This window comes from Rhinolophus sinicus, chromosome 2, assembly GCF_057876585.1.
Source record: "Rhinolophus sinicus isolate RSI-liver-muscle chromosome 2, RSI-T2T, whole genome shotgun sequence".
Taxonomy (NCBI): Eukaryota; Metazoa; Chordata; class Mammalia; order Chiroptera; family Rhinolophidae; genus Rhinolophus; species Rhinolophus sinicus.
Genome location: NC_142502.1, coordinates 90,405,431 through 90,423,502, shown reverse-complemented (window position 1 = coordinate 90,423,502; position 18,072 = coordinate 90,405,431). Strand labels below are relative to the sequence as shown.

The following is an 18,072-nucleotide window of genomic DNA, read 5'->3' as shown; positions in this document are numbered from 1 at the left end:
GAATGTTCTTTCTAAATAAAACTGAGAACAAGTTAGTAATTTACAATTTTACATCGATTTAGACCTGTCTTTCCTATTCCACCCGTTACCCTTACCTCCACCTGTATACTGAAAGTCACTTTCAGTACTGCTACCTCTTACAAAAAACTCTCACAGTGACATGTGGAACCAATGCACCCGTCTGGAATCGTACAAGAAGTGACCTCTGCCTAGAGGATCTTCGTTGTGCTTAGGTGACCACGGACAATGTCGACAGGCCTGTCAGGCGTTAACAGCACCTTCTTTCCAACGGCACCTCCGAATTCCCAAGGACCTTACCGGCCGGTGAAGATTCTAAACCTAACGATAAGGTAGAGGAGAGCGAGATCCCGACGAAGTTGGAAGGTAAAGAAAGAGGAAGTTAAGAGGATGGACAGGACAGAAGCTCAGAGGACAGGGTTACGGAGAGAGCGGAGCCAGAATGGAGGATCTGAAAGGCTGGCGTGCCCCAAGATGCACAGTCCTACTCACTGGCCGGCCTGTCTCTGACCTTGGCTGAGGGTTCCCAGCCCCACGAGTCAGAGGTGCACACAGCTGGGCCCCCAACCGAGCAAGTTCAACTGCCAGGCAAGGAGTCAGGGGGCGTAGGCCGACAACTCCCTCCTTTCAGCCAATCGCCTCTCTCTCTCGTGGGCGCGCTCCTGATGACGTCAAGGGAGAAGCTAGCGCCCGCCTCTCGCTACAGGCACTTCCGGTTGCTCCAGCCCACTTCCGGGTTTCCTCCGTTTCAATTGTTTGGGCGCGAGTTGCACTGAGCGCGGCTCCCTGAATTCCAGAGGCGTGTGGTTGGTGAGTAGTGAAAACCCTTAACCTTCCAGTGGGTCCCGGTTGCGGAAACAATTTTGTGGCCAACGCGTTTGTGGCAAACGCCGCGGTTTGCTTTTGAGCAGCGTGCAGTGATTTTCCGGAGGGAGGGAAATTCGAACAGGTCTGCCCTTCGAGGCCAAGGATTTAATTACTTGATTCGCGAGAAGGGAGTGGAGCTACGCGTGGTTCTTCCCTCCTTTATCCGAATCATGCTGGTCCTTGTCTTCCTTCATCTCTCCCGCAGTCAGTCGTGGAGCGAAGAGCAGCCTGAGAGATTAGCGTCTTTGGCCTGGAGGTTGCTGCGGTCGGCGGCGTCACTTGTCAAGAGGTAAACATTGTGCATTTGTGTTTTGCCAGACGTCGTGCTCACCTCTTTTGCCACATAGAGGTCGCGTTTGAGATACTTGGTTTCCACGAGTTTTAGCAAGCTGGTAAGGAAAACAAGACAACCTAGGATGCCTCCCCGTTTCCTACACGGTAAAGAATAAATTCCTTGCTTCAGTAGATAGTCTGGCTGCAAACTACTGTTCCAGTCGTTTCTGCCCATTTCTCCCATACACGTTAAAAGTCTCGCTGATCTTTTCCTGCCACTGAACACACCGGTTACTTTCAAGCTGTCCTGCCATCAGGCTTTTGCTGTCATCTGTCTTCATTCCCCTCTGACTCAGTGTTTCAAAATATAATTCAAATACTAATTTTTTCTCTGATTACTGTAGATTCCGCCCACACTCACACGCCGTTTTGATAGTCATTCACTCATTTGCCTATTATAACATTTGTCACATTGTATATAATTACTTATAGTCATTGTTTTCATATCTGTCTACCCACTGCCGGTAGGCAGTGGTTTTCTGTGGATCTAAAACAGGGCAAAATTTCTATTCCTTTTTGTATGTGCTATAACTGGCCCAATAGTGATTGAATATATGGCTTTTGTTTATTGAGTTCTTACCATGACCCAAATATTGTTCTAGGCACTTTATGTAATCTGTGCAAAATTTTAGCTTTACAGAAGCCTTTGATGTTGGTATTTTTATGAACCAATTTTACCAGTGGGGAAAGTGAGCAAATTTATTTGTCCAAGGCTATACAGCTCGTTAAATAGCAAATCCTGGACAGTTTATCCTCACCCCTGACTCGTCTTGGCAGTGGTTTTCAACCTGGGGTGATTTTGCAGCAGGGGACAGCTGATAATACCTGGAGACAATTTTGGTTGTCACAACTGGGGAAGGTGCTATTGACATCTTAGCATAAAGGCAGGGATGCTGCTAAACATCCTATAGTGCACAGGACAGTCCCCATGACAAAGAATCGTCCCATCCCAAATGTTAATAGTGCCAAAGCGAAACTTTTTGCATTACGATTTATTGCTTTAAGTAGGTGTCAATGAAAACAGTGCTTCTCAGACTGTGACACTTCTGTAAATTAAAAATGAATTACTAGTCAAACCCATAGACTGTTTAACACCAAAATTGAACCTGGATGTGAACTATAGACTTTGGGTGATATGATGTGTCAGTGTAGGTTTATAGATTGTAGCAAATGTGCCATTCTGGTGTGGGATGTTGATAGTGGGGAAGGATGGTGGGCCGGGGGAAGAATGGGATACATGGGAACTCGGTACTTTCTGCTCAATTTTTACTGTAAACAAAACATGCTCTACAAAAGTATTTTTTTTTTTAGGAAAAAAATCAATTACTAGAAAAATGAAATCTAAAAAGGAAAGCAAAGCCAGTTATTTCGTGATCGGGTTCAACATACACAAAATTATTGTCAAATTGCTATAAAACTTTCTAAATCAGTACTCTCAATTTCTATACTTAAAAGGATTAACCATTTGTGAATCAAATTTGGAGTAACATGGAATTATATTATTGAGTAAATATCAAGAAAAAATGATTAACAACTAAACTATAAATAAGTGCCAGCTGAGAGTTAGAGACCATAAGAGTCCACAGACTGTTAGAGAGCGATGAAGTGAAATGGTTAGGAAGGCTTTGAGAAGCAGGGGGCTCGTGATCTGAGAGAGGGTGGATAGAGACACAGGACAGAGTAGCTCAGGTGGAGAGTACAGCGTGCGTGTTACTTGAAATGTGTTTAGGAAATCCTCAAATCTAGCTAGAGGGAGATTCAAAAGGAGTAGTGGGAGAGAAGTATGGAAAGTTGGGCAGGGCCAGATTGTTAAGTACTGTAAATGGCATGGTAAAGAGTTTGGGTGCTGTAAGGTAGGTATTGGAGAAGGAATTTTTTTTTTTTTTTTTTTTTAATTAAAAAAATGTCACTTATTTTGTTCCAGAATTTGGGATTGGAAATAACTTGGTTAGGTTGACTCGTCCTTTCCACCCAGTGTCAGCTGCAGCATATTGGTTCAGGTACATGCACCAGGCTGGCAAGCTGGTGCTGACTATTGATAGGGAGTTTAGCTAGGACTTTTGCCTGGGGCTTCAGCTCCTCTCCATGTTGGCCTTCCCCCTAGCATGGTAGTTGGGTTCTAAGAGCAAATATTCTGAGCAAGCTGAAGTTGCAGCTGCCAGTCTCTTCGTGTTTAGACCAGTAAACTGACACAGAATCATTTCCACCATATTTTTCTCAAATAGTCGCAGAGTCTGCCAAGATTTAAGACAAGGGAACATAGACTTCACCTGTCAATAACAGGAGTGAGAAGGTATGTGCACCATTTTAAATCTGCCAAATGGAATGGACACTAAATTGTGGCCCTAATTTGCTCCCTCACCTGCATATTCTTTTTCAATAAACAACCTGAGCTGCTGTACATGGCAGCCCTTCCAGGAGAGGTCCACAAGTGAAACTCTCATATGGGTTGGTTTTTAAATAGGGGGAAGTATAAGGGCATGATGTCAAGTTGAAACAATTAGACAGTTCAGGAATGGCACATACGAGACTGGGTGTAGAGTAAGGTACCATGTTTTTCAAGAGCAGCGTAAAGTGTATCTTAGCTTCCATGGCATTTTATAACTGATCTGACATGTAGTCCCCAAGTGTAGTTTGTGATCTTTCAAGTAATTCTTTCCCACTATTTTTGTCCTTCTTACGGGGAAGGGAGGACACAGCTTGAAACTTTTCCTTTTAAAATTTGAAGGAATGGGTTTATCCAGAGTGCCCCCTTTATTGTCTGTCTAAATCTGCATATATATTTAAACTGTGTTAGTATAATTAACTCAGAATTTTTGGAAAAGGACCGGTGACTGGTTTGTCTATGTATCTAGCTATATATGCCTAAAAATATGTACATATATTGCATATACCACATATGTATATATGTGTGCGTATATGCGTGTGTGTGTGTGTATACATATACACACTACCTAACTTCAAGGCTACCTACTCCTTATGACGTAATGCAAGAATATATATTTTATTCCTCTGTCCCTTTCAGCAGAAATGAGTTTGGTATAAAGGACTATTAGATAGAGAAAAGGAGTTATCCAAAATGTTGTCATATACATCACCATCTGCACACATGTGCCTGTTTTGTAATATGTGGGAGAACAGGGGAATCAGTATACTTCTGTGCTCTTGTTAAAGTGTACATAGTCTAGAGAGTATTATAGCTTAAATCCTTATGAGTGAATTTGCACAACAGAGATTCATGGTATAATCCTAAAAATTATCTCCTTCCATCTTTGGCATAAGTTGAATGATAAATCCATTAGACTTACAACAAGAAGACCTGAGCGATATCTGTTGAGGTAACAGATATCACAGTTACCTGTAACCAAAGTAAGACAATTCAACACTATATGCATATTTCTATTTGCTTGGATTTAAACACGGAGATAGTAGTGTTGTATGGGGAAGTATAAAGTTAGATGCAAAAGCATTTTTAAAAATGATTTTTTTAAAGCCAGAGAAATGGAAGAAATTTCTAGGAATGAAATTGGATATCCTTACTCTAATAAGAATCAATGTTATTTGTTTTTAAATATGTTTAAATGTTTAAAAAGCCAATTTGCAACATTTATAGGTAGGCTTTTTAAAAATATATATTATGCAAGTCTTAAGCATTTTTCTGTGTCTTTTTCATCTTTGCAGATTTTCTGAAGCACTATTAGAATTATTCTGTTTAGATCAAGATGTCTAGCAAAGCAAATCCTCCCAAGAAAAGGTCGCAACAGTTAAAAAGAAATCCAAAAAGAAAAACTGATGATGAGGAAGTAGAGTCATCAGAGAAAGAGGTAATGAAAATAACTAGTTTATCATCCAGAACTCCTTATTAGAAATATCATCTGTTTATATGAAGCAGTATGTGAAGACTAAAGTTGAGTTTTACTGCAAATTATAGTAATTCATATCGTTATGTGGGAGCTGTTGCAACATGATTTGTAAAAGTTCTCAGATAAAAATTGTTTACTTCATTTCTGAAAATATTGATCAGAATTCTTTGAGGGGGTGTGGGTCATAGCGCATTGATTGCTAAGATGTTTAAATGAGAAGAATAGGAATAAAGTGTACAAATTCTGTGGCATTTGTATGTTAAAATACAAGGGAAATCTTTCAGTTGGTGGAGGAGGTTTTTATTGACATAGAGAAAAGTTATTTTGGTAGGAATTAGCGTAGTCCTACCATGATTTTACCCATCTCTTATAAAAGAATAAGTGAACTACTCAAAATTTTTTTCTGTATTTTATCCTGTATTAGGCAATGCCTTTATTTGTTTTGCAGGTTAAGTATGCCACAGTATTTCAATGGCAAAATGAGTAATGATTTCTTTAAAACATTGTTTGATAACATGAAATTGTTGTACATTATCACCATTGTCCAGGAACAGCTTTAGTATATCCTTTGCCTGTGATACATATATACCCTTCTGCAGAATTGGCAATATTCCTTTTTTTCTATCTAGCAGAAAGTATATACCTTCAACATACATGACAAAGTATTGCAAAAGCAATATCTTTTTATCTGATGTTTAGTTTAATTCTGTGTGTGTGTATGTTTTTCCCTCTAGGTTAGAAAACCAGAGAAAAAATATAAAAATCGTCCAAAGCGTCTGTCTTCTGAAGGTACTTCTTGTCTATATTTGGTTTAACCTTTCTCAAGCTACCTATATTCATGAAAAAATTATCAACATCTTGTTTTTGAGTTCTGCAAAAGCAAAAGGTGGTAATAAACAGCTACATTCTCATTTTTGCAAGAATAAGTAGTACTGGTTAGTCAGGTATTTTGGTCAACTGAAAAGAAATTTTATTTACCACCTCTAGCAAAATACTGTGTTGGGTTCTAAATTGATAGGAACTAGAAAAAAACCAAAACGTCTGTCCGACAGTCTGAATTCTTACTGACCTGTGACATAAGACATACCTGCTGATTTCTCTTTGAGACTAATATGCTTCTGTTCTGCCACCACTGTACAGATTAGTCTGGAACCACGAACTAATTTTGTTTGGAGTAAATCAGTTTTGATTATTCATCTTTACTTAAACATCACTTCTTTGTGGAAGAATTCCCTACTCTCCTCACCTAAGACCAGGCTACAGCCTCTGGTTTTATACTTCCATAGTGCACAGTACTTTTGCTTTTGTAAAGCTTTGCATTCTTACAACTATTTAATCTACCTTCTCTCCAAAACTAATCTTTATGTGAGCCAATAGTATATCTCCTTTGTTTATCCCTTGTATGTAGAATAATTAACAACCTACTAAACACTATCTATTTGTGGTTTTGTTAATCTCTTTTGTTCCAGTTGTCATCCAAGGTTTGATAGAAATATATTTCTAGTCTTCTCAATGAAGCTCATTAATTCAGGTCATTTTTTGGAACCAGAACTTTTTTGTCAAATCCTAATAATTGTAGCTTGGTTCTTAATTTAAAATTGTCTTGTGTTTGTATCTGCAATATCAGTTAATATTTTAGTTAACATAACAGTAGATAGCATATTCATATTCAACACCTGGCATGTTATGGCTGTGCAATAAAAAGGAAATTAAATAGTTTATACAACTTTATAATATTTTGGTTCTCATAATCCCATTAGCTTTTTTAGATAAATTTATATTTCAATCACTTAGGTATTAAGTAAAAACATACAAGCTTCTGTACTGACCAGAGTGTCTTATTTCACCAGAGACAGGACAAACAAAGCGTACTAGTCTAAAACTGGTAAAGATAGCATCCAACAAAAGAAATACCTGGCAACCTCTTTCGAAGAGTAGCATAGAGCATTGGCAAACTATTATGGAAACGGTAATAATGTGAGTATGAATTTTTTCCACTTCACTCTTTTGATTTCTACTTAAGCGTTTCCTATAGACTGTATCCTTTTAAAAGTTATCTATTTTATGGTGATAGAGTGTGTTTCAAAAGAAGATATTGCTAGTGTCTTTTAATGACGTTAACCTTAGCAAAAAGGTCTTTGTCAATTTCAGAAACTTATCATTCCATCAGTGAAATAAAAATGAAGCCTATGTGGCCTGATCTAGCTGTAAATTTTTGACATGTTCTGTCAAGAGAGACACTTTGGGAAGAAATTGAGTTCAAATTGACACTTTTTGTGGAAGTTAGCATGCCAGAGGGGTTACAAAGAAAATAAGACAGGATTCTGCCATCAGGGAACTGAAATCCCATCAGAAGAGTCAGGAATATAAATTAGTTACAACAATATAATATAAAAATGACTTTGATTGTACCTCTGCTTAAAATGTGTTTACTATCAAAGGAAGAGTGATTGATTCTCCCTGGCTAGTAATGAGATGCACTTGAGAGAAATCAGGGAAAGTAAACAAATTATATTATTTGTGATACAAGCTAATATGGATTCAGTCCTTTTTTTTTTTCTTTCCTAGAACAATTTTGAGTAACAGTGGCACTAAAAATGAACAAACTCAGTATCATCTCAACTGCCTGAAGAAAAGGTAATATAGTTATGCAACAGAAAATAGTTAAAATATATTTAGTAAAATTTTAATCTCTTCCTATGTTGCCAGAACAGATATTTGTGTTTTTTATGTGGGTTTTTTGTTGTTTTTCTTGTTGTTTTAAAAAGAGGAGTAATTTAGGAATACACTACCCTAAACTTCTGCTACATGCGATTCTGAATTAAGTTTAAGAGAATATAAGGAAGAATCTGAAAATGACAAGATGCCTACTTCTACAATTCACTTTTCTGTTTTGGTAATTTAAAAATATTTTATCAGGGGCCGGCCCGGTAGCTCAGGCGGTTAGAGCTCCATGCTCCTAACTCCGAAGGGGGCCGGTTCAATTCCCACATGGGCCAGTGGGCTCTCAACCACAAGATTGCCAGTTCAATTCCTCGAGTCCTGCAAGGGATGGTGGGCAGCGCCCCCTGCAACTAAAATTGAACACGGCACCTTGAGCTGAGCTGTTGCTGAGCTCAGTTGGTTGGAGCGCGTCCTCTGAACCACAAGGTTGCCGGTTTGACTCCCGCAAGGGATGGTAGGCTGCGGCCCCTGCAACTAACAACGGCAACTGGACCTGGAGCTGTGCTGTGCCCTCCACAACTAAGATTGAAAGGACAACAACTTGACTTGGGAAAAACTCCTGGAAGTACACACTGTTCCCCAATAAAGTCCTGTTCCCCTTCCCCAATTAAAAAAAAAAAAAGAAATATTTTATCAACTTGAACTCCCTTCAACTTCATTTTGAACAATTTGAAGTTAACAGTTCACCTCTCTCATCTGATATTTATCCTGTTGCTGTGTTTTTCGCTTCATATTGTGCTACAGTATGTGCACAAGAACAGGTATACTTTTCCAGGATATTACTGCTCTTCATCTTGTGGCAAGTCACAAATGGAGGTTTCTTTTCGTGTGTTCTTAAAAGTCACACCACTGCCAGTGATTTTCATTGACTACTTTTTTCTAATATTTGCACAACTTTTTTCTTTCATCGAATTGTGTTCTGGGTCTTAGTTACAGGTTTGCCTGCAAATGTTTGTGACCTACTGCTTTATTCTTGGGAGGGCTGAACACAAATTCTGCTTAAGATTAAGTATAATTCTTGAGGATAGTAGCAAAATAGAAAGGATGGGATGGGATGGGATGAGATGGGATGAGGTGGGTGGGGTTGGGAGTTTGGAGGGAGGTTGAAGAGATTAAAGAAAGACTGCTAGAAGCTGGCTTATAAATGGCTTACAGAAATGATAGCCTGGTATTTCCAAGGAGCCTAGCATGAAAAAGCTAATAAGTAAGATAATACATAATGAAAGAGTAGCCATTTATGGTCTTTTTAATATAGGGCTGATAATCATGTTAGGTGATTAAATGAGACTATCACAGTGCATAGTAACTGCTCTCCACAGTGATCCCTGGGTCATCAGAATGGTTAAATTCTGTTGAATATATAGGCTGTCTCTTCATGAGCACCCATGGAGATATGTATTTCAAATACTGCCTGTTGTCTCTTCATTTTTGCCTTCACACCTCACTTTCTTTTGTTCCCAAAGTAATAATATTCAAGATACGTTCTCTTTTACTAATATAGCAGAGTGCAACCTTAGCAAACTGATTGTAATTGAATCTCTGACTAAATTTTTCTATAGCAATATTTCTCAAAGTGTATTGGAACACTTATTCTTAAAAATACTCTGTGAATAGAAGTGATATATAGTGAATAATTTTGGACACCTTAGCACATGAAAAATCCTGCAGTAAATCTACTTCATTTTGCTTAAGGTAGCATCTCCCAAATTGATATTTACCACAAGAACTCTTTTTGTCATATACTTGTCTCATCTCTGCTTCTGTCTGCATTTTGGCTTCATTCTTTTACCCCGGTTGTCCTCACTACATTAGAACTGTAGGCACAGACAGCTCCCTATTTATCTTCTTAGCCTTGGGAAGGAAGAGGAGAAAGAAAATACTTATCCTCTTAGCTTCAGTTAGATGGACTGATTGGCCCAGCTCAGGTGATGTGCCTATCTTTGGACTCGTTTTGTTACAGTTAATACAGACTGGGGTATATACCTACCCCCATGATGGGACATACAGCATTGCTATTCAGACAAAATGGTTAGCCACTGCAGTTTCTAGGGGAACATACTTGGAGAAAGTTGTCCTATAGAAACAGTTACAAATGCTGATTAGGTGTCGTAGATATAGTAGGGTGTATTCATGTTACACTTTTAGCTTAATTGAATTTTGTAAGAATCCTGGAAATTGACCACTATTTAGAACATTTGGAACAGTGGATGACCCTTCCACAGAATTGACTTAATAAACTTTTAGTAGAAACTGTTCATAAATGGAAACTTTATTTTAGTTGGGAAATCAAAAACTTATCCCTCTTGGGAAGATTATACAGACAGGTTTTTAGGCTTAACTGTGATGCTCTTATGATGATTTTCTGGATAACTGCAGTTTATCCCAACAGCTTAACGAAAAGTATGACTGATGGGGTTTATACTGCCTACTTTCTCTTTACAAAAATTAATATTTTGAATAAGATCCCAGGAACATAAGTCTTGAGTTCCACTATTGTTCAAATTAAATAATAGGACTTTTTAGAACCCAAAAATGCTCCTAGGTAGATGCGACCAAATTTAGATTTATTTTCCTCCTTTGTTTCTTCCTATGGAATTCAAGAATCAAATCTAGAAAAGCTATATTGCTCTGTGCTAGAAGGGTAGTAATGGTTCCATTTCTGTTGGTGATTTAATCAACCCAATTTGAAGGAGGTTTTTTCACCTTTACTACTGAATACTATTCATTTTGTTAATACTTTAGAACAAAGCGCTTTAATCTCAGTGTTTTATTTGCCTTAAAGTCAATGGGACTCAGTTTTCTTTAAAATCATTAAGTCCTAGTGACTGATACAGATGTCCTCTTTCCTTGGTTGCATTCTCTAAAACAACTGAGATTAGAGTCCAGGGTCATAGTTGAGACTTACACAGTAGGGCTCCATCTCTTACCCAGTAATTCACAGTACATAATAAACTTAGGTGCTGGAATAGTCTAGAAAACACATTTAGAAGACACAAGGAAATTTTGATTTTAAAATGTATATAAATAATTGTCAAATACATAGAATAGGAAATTTTCCTTTTATGAAGCAGCCTAAGTGTCCCATGGTTTGAGGTAAATCTTAATAAAATGGAAGATTAAATGATGATTTGTCAGGGCTTTTCTGGGGATACTTACTGCTAAGGTTAGCCACTGTTCATAAAAGAGTATTAATAGCCCTTGGGACTAATAGGACAAAAAAGATGACAACAGTATTTCAAAAAACAAAACAAAAATAGTACTAATGGTACTCAAAAAATAAGAAAATAATTATGTTTTTATTCTATCTCAAAGATTGCTACAACAGTTTGAAACCCTAAAAGTCCCTCCCAAAAAGCAGAAAGATTTAACTAATGTGTCAAGTCTACTGAAAATGGAAAGGGCACAGCACAGAGCTAATGAAGAAGGTCTCGCATTGTTGCAGGTATGAAATTTGAACATGGAGTCCATAATTAAGGGGGTAAGGGGGAGAGGCCAAAAAGGTTTTTACATTATGATATTCTAGTAATAAATACTAGATCTTTGACAATGTTTTTATTAATTTTTTTTTAATCAAAGCACAAACTTTGCCTAAACTTGGGTCCTCTAAAGTTAAAAGTATTTCTATTATATTAGTGATTAAGTAGCAGGTTTATTTACTATCAGACTTTATAACTGAACTATCTTAGTATTTTTGATTATCAAATGACAGGCACTCATCACTAAATGCTATAGAATTTCAAAACATTAGTTTCCCCATCCTGTGTATGGTATTTTTTCACCAGGGCTTTCTTTGTTCTAGGCACCATTCTAAGCACTTATAGTTATACCCCTTAATGCTCTCAGCGACTTAAAGAGGTCTGTACTGTATTATCCTCATTTTATAAACGTAAAAAAGAAACATACTAATATTTCTAGCTGAACCTTAGACAAACTGTTTGAAGTTGTAATGCAAACCTAGTCAGTCCGATGTTGCCATGGTTCTTATCATTATCCTGTAGAAAGCTAGTGGGGGATAACATTAGCTGTCATGATGAACTTTAGCCTTTTAATTAGTGGACACTAGAACAATTAAGAAAAGCAACCTTAGGGGGCTCATTAAATAATTACAAAAATTAAAACAGATTGGACCATATATCGAAATTGTCCGTAGATGTGGTGCTTAGGTCTTTGTTAGCAGTTTGGTAACTACAAGATGGTAGTACTTTATACAAGGAATGCATCCCTAAGGAATTCTAATAATTGAAAATTCACAAATAATTTATTCCAGTTTTTCCATATAATGGAGATAACATCAGAAGAGTTAGTTTCTGAACAACAAATCTACCTATATTATGAAAAAATAGGATGGTACTTTTTAGTGTTTGTCTCACTTTATAATGTGAGATGTTTAATATTCATCCCGGTGTTACAACGTTTCAACGATTTATTTTCAGTACTGGCACTAGTTCTAATACTTAATGAACTGTTGGATAACAGTAATATGTTATTTTTTAATTTCAGCTTTATTGAAGTATAATTGATAAAATTGTAAGACAGTTAAAGTGTATGTCGTGGTGATTTGATGTATGCATTCCTTGTAAAAGGATTCTCCTGTCTAATTAACACAATTAGCACATCCAACACCTCACATTATATATATATATATATACATATACTAATTTAATAACAGATGTTTTCATGCATTTATCATATTTATAAATTTACAAGAAAGCTGGCTTACAGGGCTGTTGGGACAAATTTAGAAGAATATTTGGCAACACAGTGAAAGTTAAATGTTAAAACTATCAAACATACTCTTTCCTATAATTTTTTTTTAAAACACATCCTCTATTGCTGAATAAATGCTAATGTTCCTTTATAGTTTCATTTTATAAACATGCCTGAGTTAAGCCAATTGTCAAAAGATCCAAGTTGATAATGTGTTATTTATCGATATTTCTAATGGAAAACAGATTTTAGAAAAATAAAAATGAAATCTTATGCATTTCAATGTGGAGGCTGATATACTGCAAGCCAGAATCATTTAACAATAAAATATGCCTGAATGAAATAAAACCCCAAAGTATTTTATATATATATATATATATATATATATATATATATATATATATATATATTTATTTATTTTTAATAAGATTATTTAAGTCCGACTCTTAGCAAATTTCAATTACACAATACAGTGTTGTCAGTTATAATCACCATATTTTACATTAGGTTATCAGACTATATCATCTTACAGCTGAGTTTATACCCTTTTAACATCCTCTGCCTATTTCCCCCACTCCTAGCCCCTGGGTTCTTAGAAATACAGTAAGTCGGTAAGTTCTGAGAAACTGTGACTTGAAGCAAAACTACATATAACAAAACCAATTTTACTATACGTCAATTGATATAAGCAAGATTTAAGTTCCTACGGCATATTTCTGGTCACAAAAACATCACCAGACTTGTAAATAAAGACCCAAAACAATTCTAAGTTATTGAAATAAATGTGAGTTATATATACATTTAAGAAATATTAATAAAACCAAGTAAGATAATTACTTCCCAACCCATATATTTCAGTTCAGTGTCCCAGGTAGCTGGAGCCCATCCCAGCAGCTCAGGGCAAAAGGCGGGAACCCACCCGGGACAAAACGCCAGTTCCATTGCAGGGCGCGCTCACCCCCACCCACACTCAGACTGGGACAATGTAGACACCGAGGTCACCTCACATGCACATCTCTGGGACGTGGGAAGAAACCAGAGTACCAAGAGAAGACCCACACAGACGTGGAGAGAACGTGCAAACGCTACACACTTGGTGGCCCCAGCTCGGAATCATTTTTTCTTCTCAATGTTACAATGAAATGACATTGAAAGAACTGACATTATTCGAGGACCTGCTGTACTAAAAAAAAAATAAAGTTACAGAATTCAGGAAAGAATTAGAAAAGCCTTTCAGATACTCAAATAAATTAGAAGGAGTACTAAAGCAAACATAGCAGATATTGCTTACAATAAATAGAAGGTAAAATAAGGAGAAAGTTTTAAGGATCAGAAAGATTTTTTTAAAGGTACAGAGAAAAAGTGACAAATATAAGAGTTTGGCAAAGAAGGTACCACATGAGTATGGCAGTAATACCCAAAGAAAATAACAAAAGCAACAGAACAAAATGAATTTTAAGTTTATAATGAAAAAATGTAGTCCTTATTATATTAACTCTTCATTTCATTCAGTGCTGTTATTCATTCCCTTCTATATGGGTTGAATGGTGGTCCCCAAAATGATATGTCTCAATCCTGAAAATGTGATCTTATTTGGAAAGAGGATTTTCCCAGGTGTGATTAAGTTCAGGGTCTCGAGATGACATCATCTTGGATTACCTTGGGTAGGCCTTCAATCCAGTGACAAGTGTTCAAGAGATAGAATTGTTCTTACAAGAGATACAGAGACATGAAGGAAAAGGCCATGTGTAAACAAATGCAGAAATTGGAGTGATGTAGCTACCAGGAATGCTGACAGCCCTCAGAAGCTGGAAGAGGCAAGAAAGGATTCTCCCCAGAGCCTTCAAGGGAAGCACAGCCTGCCAACACCTTGATTTGGGACATCTGCCCTCCAGAACTATGTGAGAATCGATTCCTGTTTTAAGCTACCAAGTCTGTAGGAGTTTGTCATGGCAGGCACGGGAAATTAATACATGCGGTTTACATTATATTTCTATTTAACAGCAGTCTCTAAATCCAACAACCAGTTAATAGGAAATTAGGGCTGAGGAACAGGTTAAAATGGTACAGCCATGTTGGAAGACAATTTGGCGGTTTCTTAGAAAAATAAGCATATTTTTGCCACACAGTCCCGGAATCGTGCTCCTTGGTATTTACCGAAAGGAGCTGAAAACGTGTGTCCACACAGCATACTGCACGTGGATTTTGTAGCAACATTATTCACGATTGCCAAGACTTGGAAAATGATAAGATGTCCTTCAGTAGGTGGATGGATAAATTGGCCCATCTAGACAATGGAATATGGTTCAGCGTTAAAAGGAGCTATCAAGATCAGAAAAGACATGAAGGAAACTTAAGTGTATACTAAGTGAAATAAGCCAGTCTGAGAAGGCTACATACTATATGATTACAATTATATGACATTCTGGAAAAGGCTAAACTATAGAGACAATGAAAAGATCAGTGATTTCCAGGAGTGTGTGGTGGGGGTAGAGATTACTAGGCAGAACACAGAGGATTTTTCAATGGTCGTTAGTCCTTGGGCTCTGCTAGAGTTACACGGGTCTTCCAGAATCTCTGACACTAGCAGCTTTGCTAAGTTTTTGAGGACATGGGGTACATCTTGTTCCAGGGAAATTAAGTTTCCTTATGAAGCATTATTACATTGGTAAATTCATTTCTAGGAAGCCTGTTTTTTGAGAGAAAAATGGAAATATATTTGCCAGTGTCTTCTAGCAGTGTTCCAGTACATGAGGTGTTTTAAAAATATGTATACGTATATTAATATCTTTTGGGGTTTTATTTAATAAAATGTTTCATTTTAAAACAGCTTTCTCTTTCTGACTTAGGAAGAAATAGATAAAATGGTAGAGACCACAGAGTCGGTGACTGAGAATATTCAGACCCTGAAGAACAAAATTCAAATTCTGACAAGTGAGGTAGAAGAGGAGGAGGAGAAGGTAAAACAGGTAATGGTTTAACAATGTATTGCTAGACTCTGGGTATGATTTTTAATGCTTGCATTCTACCACGACACCTTTTTAGTATAATAAGATGAGAGAAATCAGTTTTTTGAAATAACTGTTGCTTTCTTTTTCTACTTTAGACATTTCAAATTGATGGTAGGGGGGTACTCTCTCTTCCAGAACTTTCTCAGAAGAGTCTCAAAGCACCCACACTTCAGGTAAGTACCAATTTACTACATTTTTACTATACTGACGTATCACCAGTTATGAATTGCATATATAAAACTATTATATCCTGTTTTTTTTTCTAAAAAAAACATGGAATTTATTATGTAAACTTATACAAAATTACTTTTCTCATTTGACATTAGAGTTTGAACATTTTTCTTTGTCAGATCTGTCTTGTTCTTGTCAATAGCTTAAAATATGCCATTGTATGGATGTACCATAATATAATTTGTGAATTACTGATGGAGATAAATAATGTGTGCAATTACAGATAATGCTGAGTAAACCCCTGTACACGTATATTTTTACACATTTGTGTAGTCATAGCTGTAGGATGGATTTCTGGAAGTAAATTCTGACAGTTGCTTTTGTTTATTCTTCTAACAATGGCATGTAACACTTCATAAAATACTACTACTACTTATTCGTAGTAGACTATACACTGGTGATCTATCTTTTTCAAAGGACCCCAGTAGATATCATTGTGTAAATGTTTACAGTGGTAGAAAATCTTCATGTGTTCTCAAAAAGTAATTTGAAATTTTCCTACCTATAATTCACCTAGAGTGAAAGGAGAGGGAAAACAGAATCATACAGATTTGAAAGGAGAACAGCAATGAGTCGGTTATTACTGTTGAGTGATGGGTACATGAGATTTTTTATACCATTCTCTCTAAATAACACATTTGGTATTTTTCATAATAAAAGGTTAAAACTAATTATATAGGTCAAGGTCACCAAAAGGTAGAAACTTCCAGTTGGAAAATAAGTCATGGGGATGATTTAATGTATAGCATGGTGACTATAGTTAATACTGTATAGTTAGTAATATTGTATTTTTGAAAGTTGCTAAGAGTAAATCTCCAAAGTGCTCATTGCAGGAAAAGAAAATATGTAACTATGTGTGATGATGGATGTTAACTAGACTTATTGTGCTGATCATTTCACAATATATACCAATATTGAATCATTATGTTATACACCTAAAACTAATATAGTTCTATATGTCAGTTATATCTCAATAAAAACTATTTTAACTAGTTATACTACTGTACCCACAGAAAGAAATTTTGGCACAGATTCCAAACCCGCTCCCTCTTCTGAAGGATTTGGATGTTCTCCATAATTCATCCCAGATGAAGAGCATGTTAACTTTCATCGAAGAAGCCTATAAGAGACTGGATGCTTCTTAAAGAGTGTGTTTTAGATTGTTCCAGAGCAATTTAATGTTTATCAAGGTGTAGAACTGTTAACCTATGACGATATTGCAGAGGCCAAGGCTTCTTCAGGATTTATTATTTCCTCATATGCAGTTTAACATTAGCCTCTGTAGATCTACCATTAGCATCTGATACAATCCTGAAAACTCCGTGTTTAGCAGTTGCCAGGTCAAGGAGTTCATATTCATGTTGCTCTATTTCCAGTTATTTGCCTGAAACCATAAAATAAGACCAGCCACAATCTAATGATTTGTAATGGCTGAGTAGAGCTCATTTATTGGTTAGTGCACAGGAAATTTGATACTGTGGCTTAATATATGTAAAGTGTTTATAGTGCCTAGTTCGTCAAAAGTAGTTCATAAATGTTTGCTATTGTTATTTAGCTGAAGACTTGCGTTTTCTTTCTGGTCATCTGGAACTTGAAAAAACCCAAATGCCTTTACCTTTTTACATAACTCCCTAGACTTTGTGGTGTAATTAAGTTTTGCCAGGTGTCTTTAACTTTGGAGGTAGCATGGATGTTTTATTTCTTTGGTTGAGTTAGTGAATAGATGTTGAATATTTATTTTCCCTGTCATCAAAGCATACTTTAATTTCATAAAATTATTAAAAAGGAACATAAGCATATTGATTCCCTTAAAAGAGAAAACAAAATAGTCCTTTCTAAACCTTTCCTTGTTGTGATGATAATATGTATATACATGTAAATAAATGATCACTAAAATATATCAAAAATCATTTCTGACCAACCACAGTATATTGTCTGGATTGCTTTTATATTATATATTTATAAAATAAAATAACTGCAATTTAATTATTTTTCTGTCTCACCTAGACTATTTCATCAGTTAGTTGAGAAGGTACCACTATTCTGTTAATGTCCTCCAGGCAGAGACCACCAGGAACACAGCTTTAATTTTTAAAAATTCAGTTTAGTGCTTGTTGCCATGAGGGAGACCAGACACCATGGGGGAACCCTGAACAGCTCAGTAAAGGGGTTAAAAGCAATAGCCTCTTAGGATATGATGGCCGAAAAGGACATTAATGGATTCTGGAGGTAAAGAAAGCATTCAGGAAAGGAAACCTGTAGTGCAGCGTTTAATGGAAACATTTTTCTGTATTTTGGACTGCTTGCTACATATCAGG

At 36.5% G+C, this 18,072-nt stretch overlaps 2 protein-coding genes across 7 annotated transcripts in view; one reads left to right on the top strand and one right to left on the bottom strand.

Annotated features, from left to right (window-relative positions):
* Positions 1–657, bottom strand: part of MMUT (methylmalonyl-CoA mutase) — a 32,734-nt gene extending 32,077 nt beyond the window's left edge. Inside the window, exons 1-2 of one of the 5 annotated variants that reach the window (XM_019734706.3) lie at positions 511–633; positions 178–339 (exon numbers count right to left, since the gene is read on the bottom strand). The gene's annotated coding sequence lies outside the window, so the exon portion shown is untranslated. Of the gene's footprint in view, positions 1–95 lie in introns of all 5 variants that reach the window. The other 4 variants (XM_019734705.3, XM_019734707.3, XM_019734709.3 and 1 more) reach the window with 4 other exon arrangements.
* A 46-nt stretch (positions 658–703) lies between these two features.
* CENPQ (centromere protein Q) lies at positions 704–17,745 on the top strand. 2 transcript variants are annotated; one of them, XM_074333054.2, is made up of 11 exons: positions 704–828; positions 1,091–1,174; positions 3,444–3,511; positions 4,900–5,042; positions 5,816–5,870; positions 6,932–7,058; positions 7,650–7,718; positions 11,118–11,247; positions 15,362–15,481; positions 15,619–15,696; positions 16,768–17,745. In XM_074333054.2, exons 4-11 carry the CDS (start codon positions 4,941–4,943, stop codon positions 16,897–16,899), a joined length of 813 nt encoding a protein of 270 aa, XP_074189155.2. In that variant the 5' UTR covers positions 704–828; positions 1,091–1,174; positions 3,444–3,511; positions 4,900–4,940; the 3' UTR covers positions 16,900–17,745. The 2 variants fall into 2 exon arrangements, with proteins under 2 accessions (XP_074189155.2, XP_019590132.3); XM_019734573.3 differs by lacking the exon at positions 3,444–3,511 and having other exon boundaries at positions 705–828.
* The last annotated feature ends 327 nt before the right edge of the window (positions 17,746–18,072 follow it).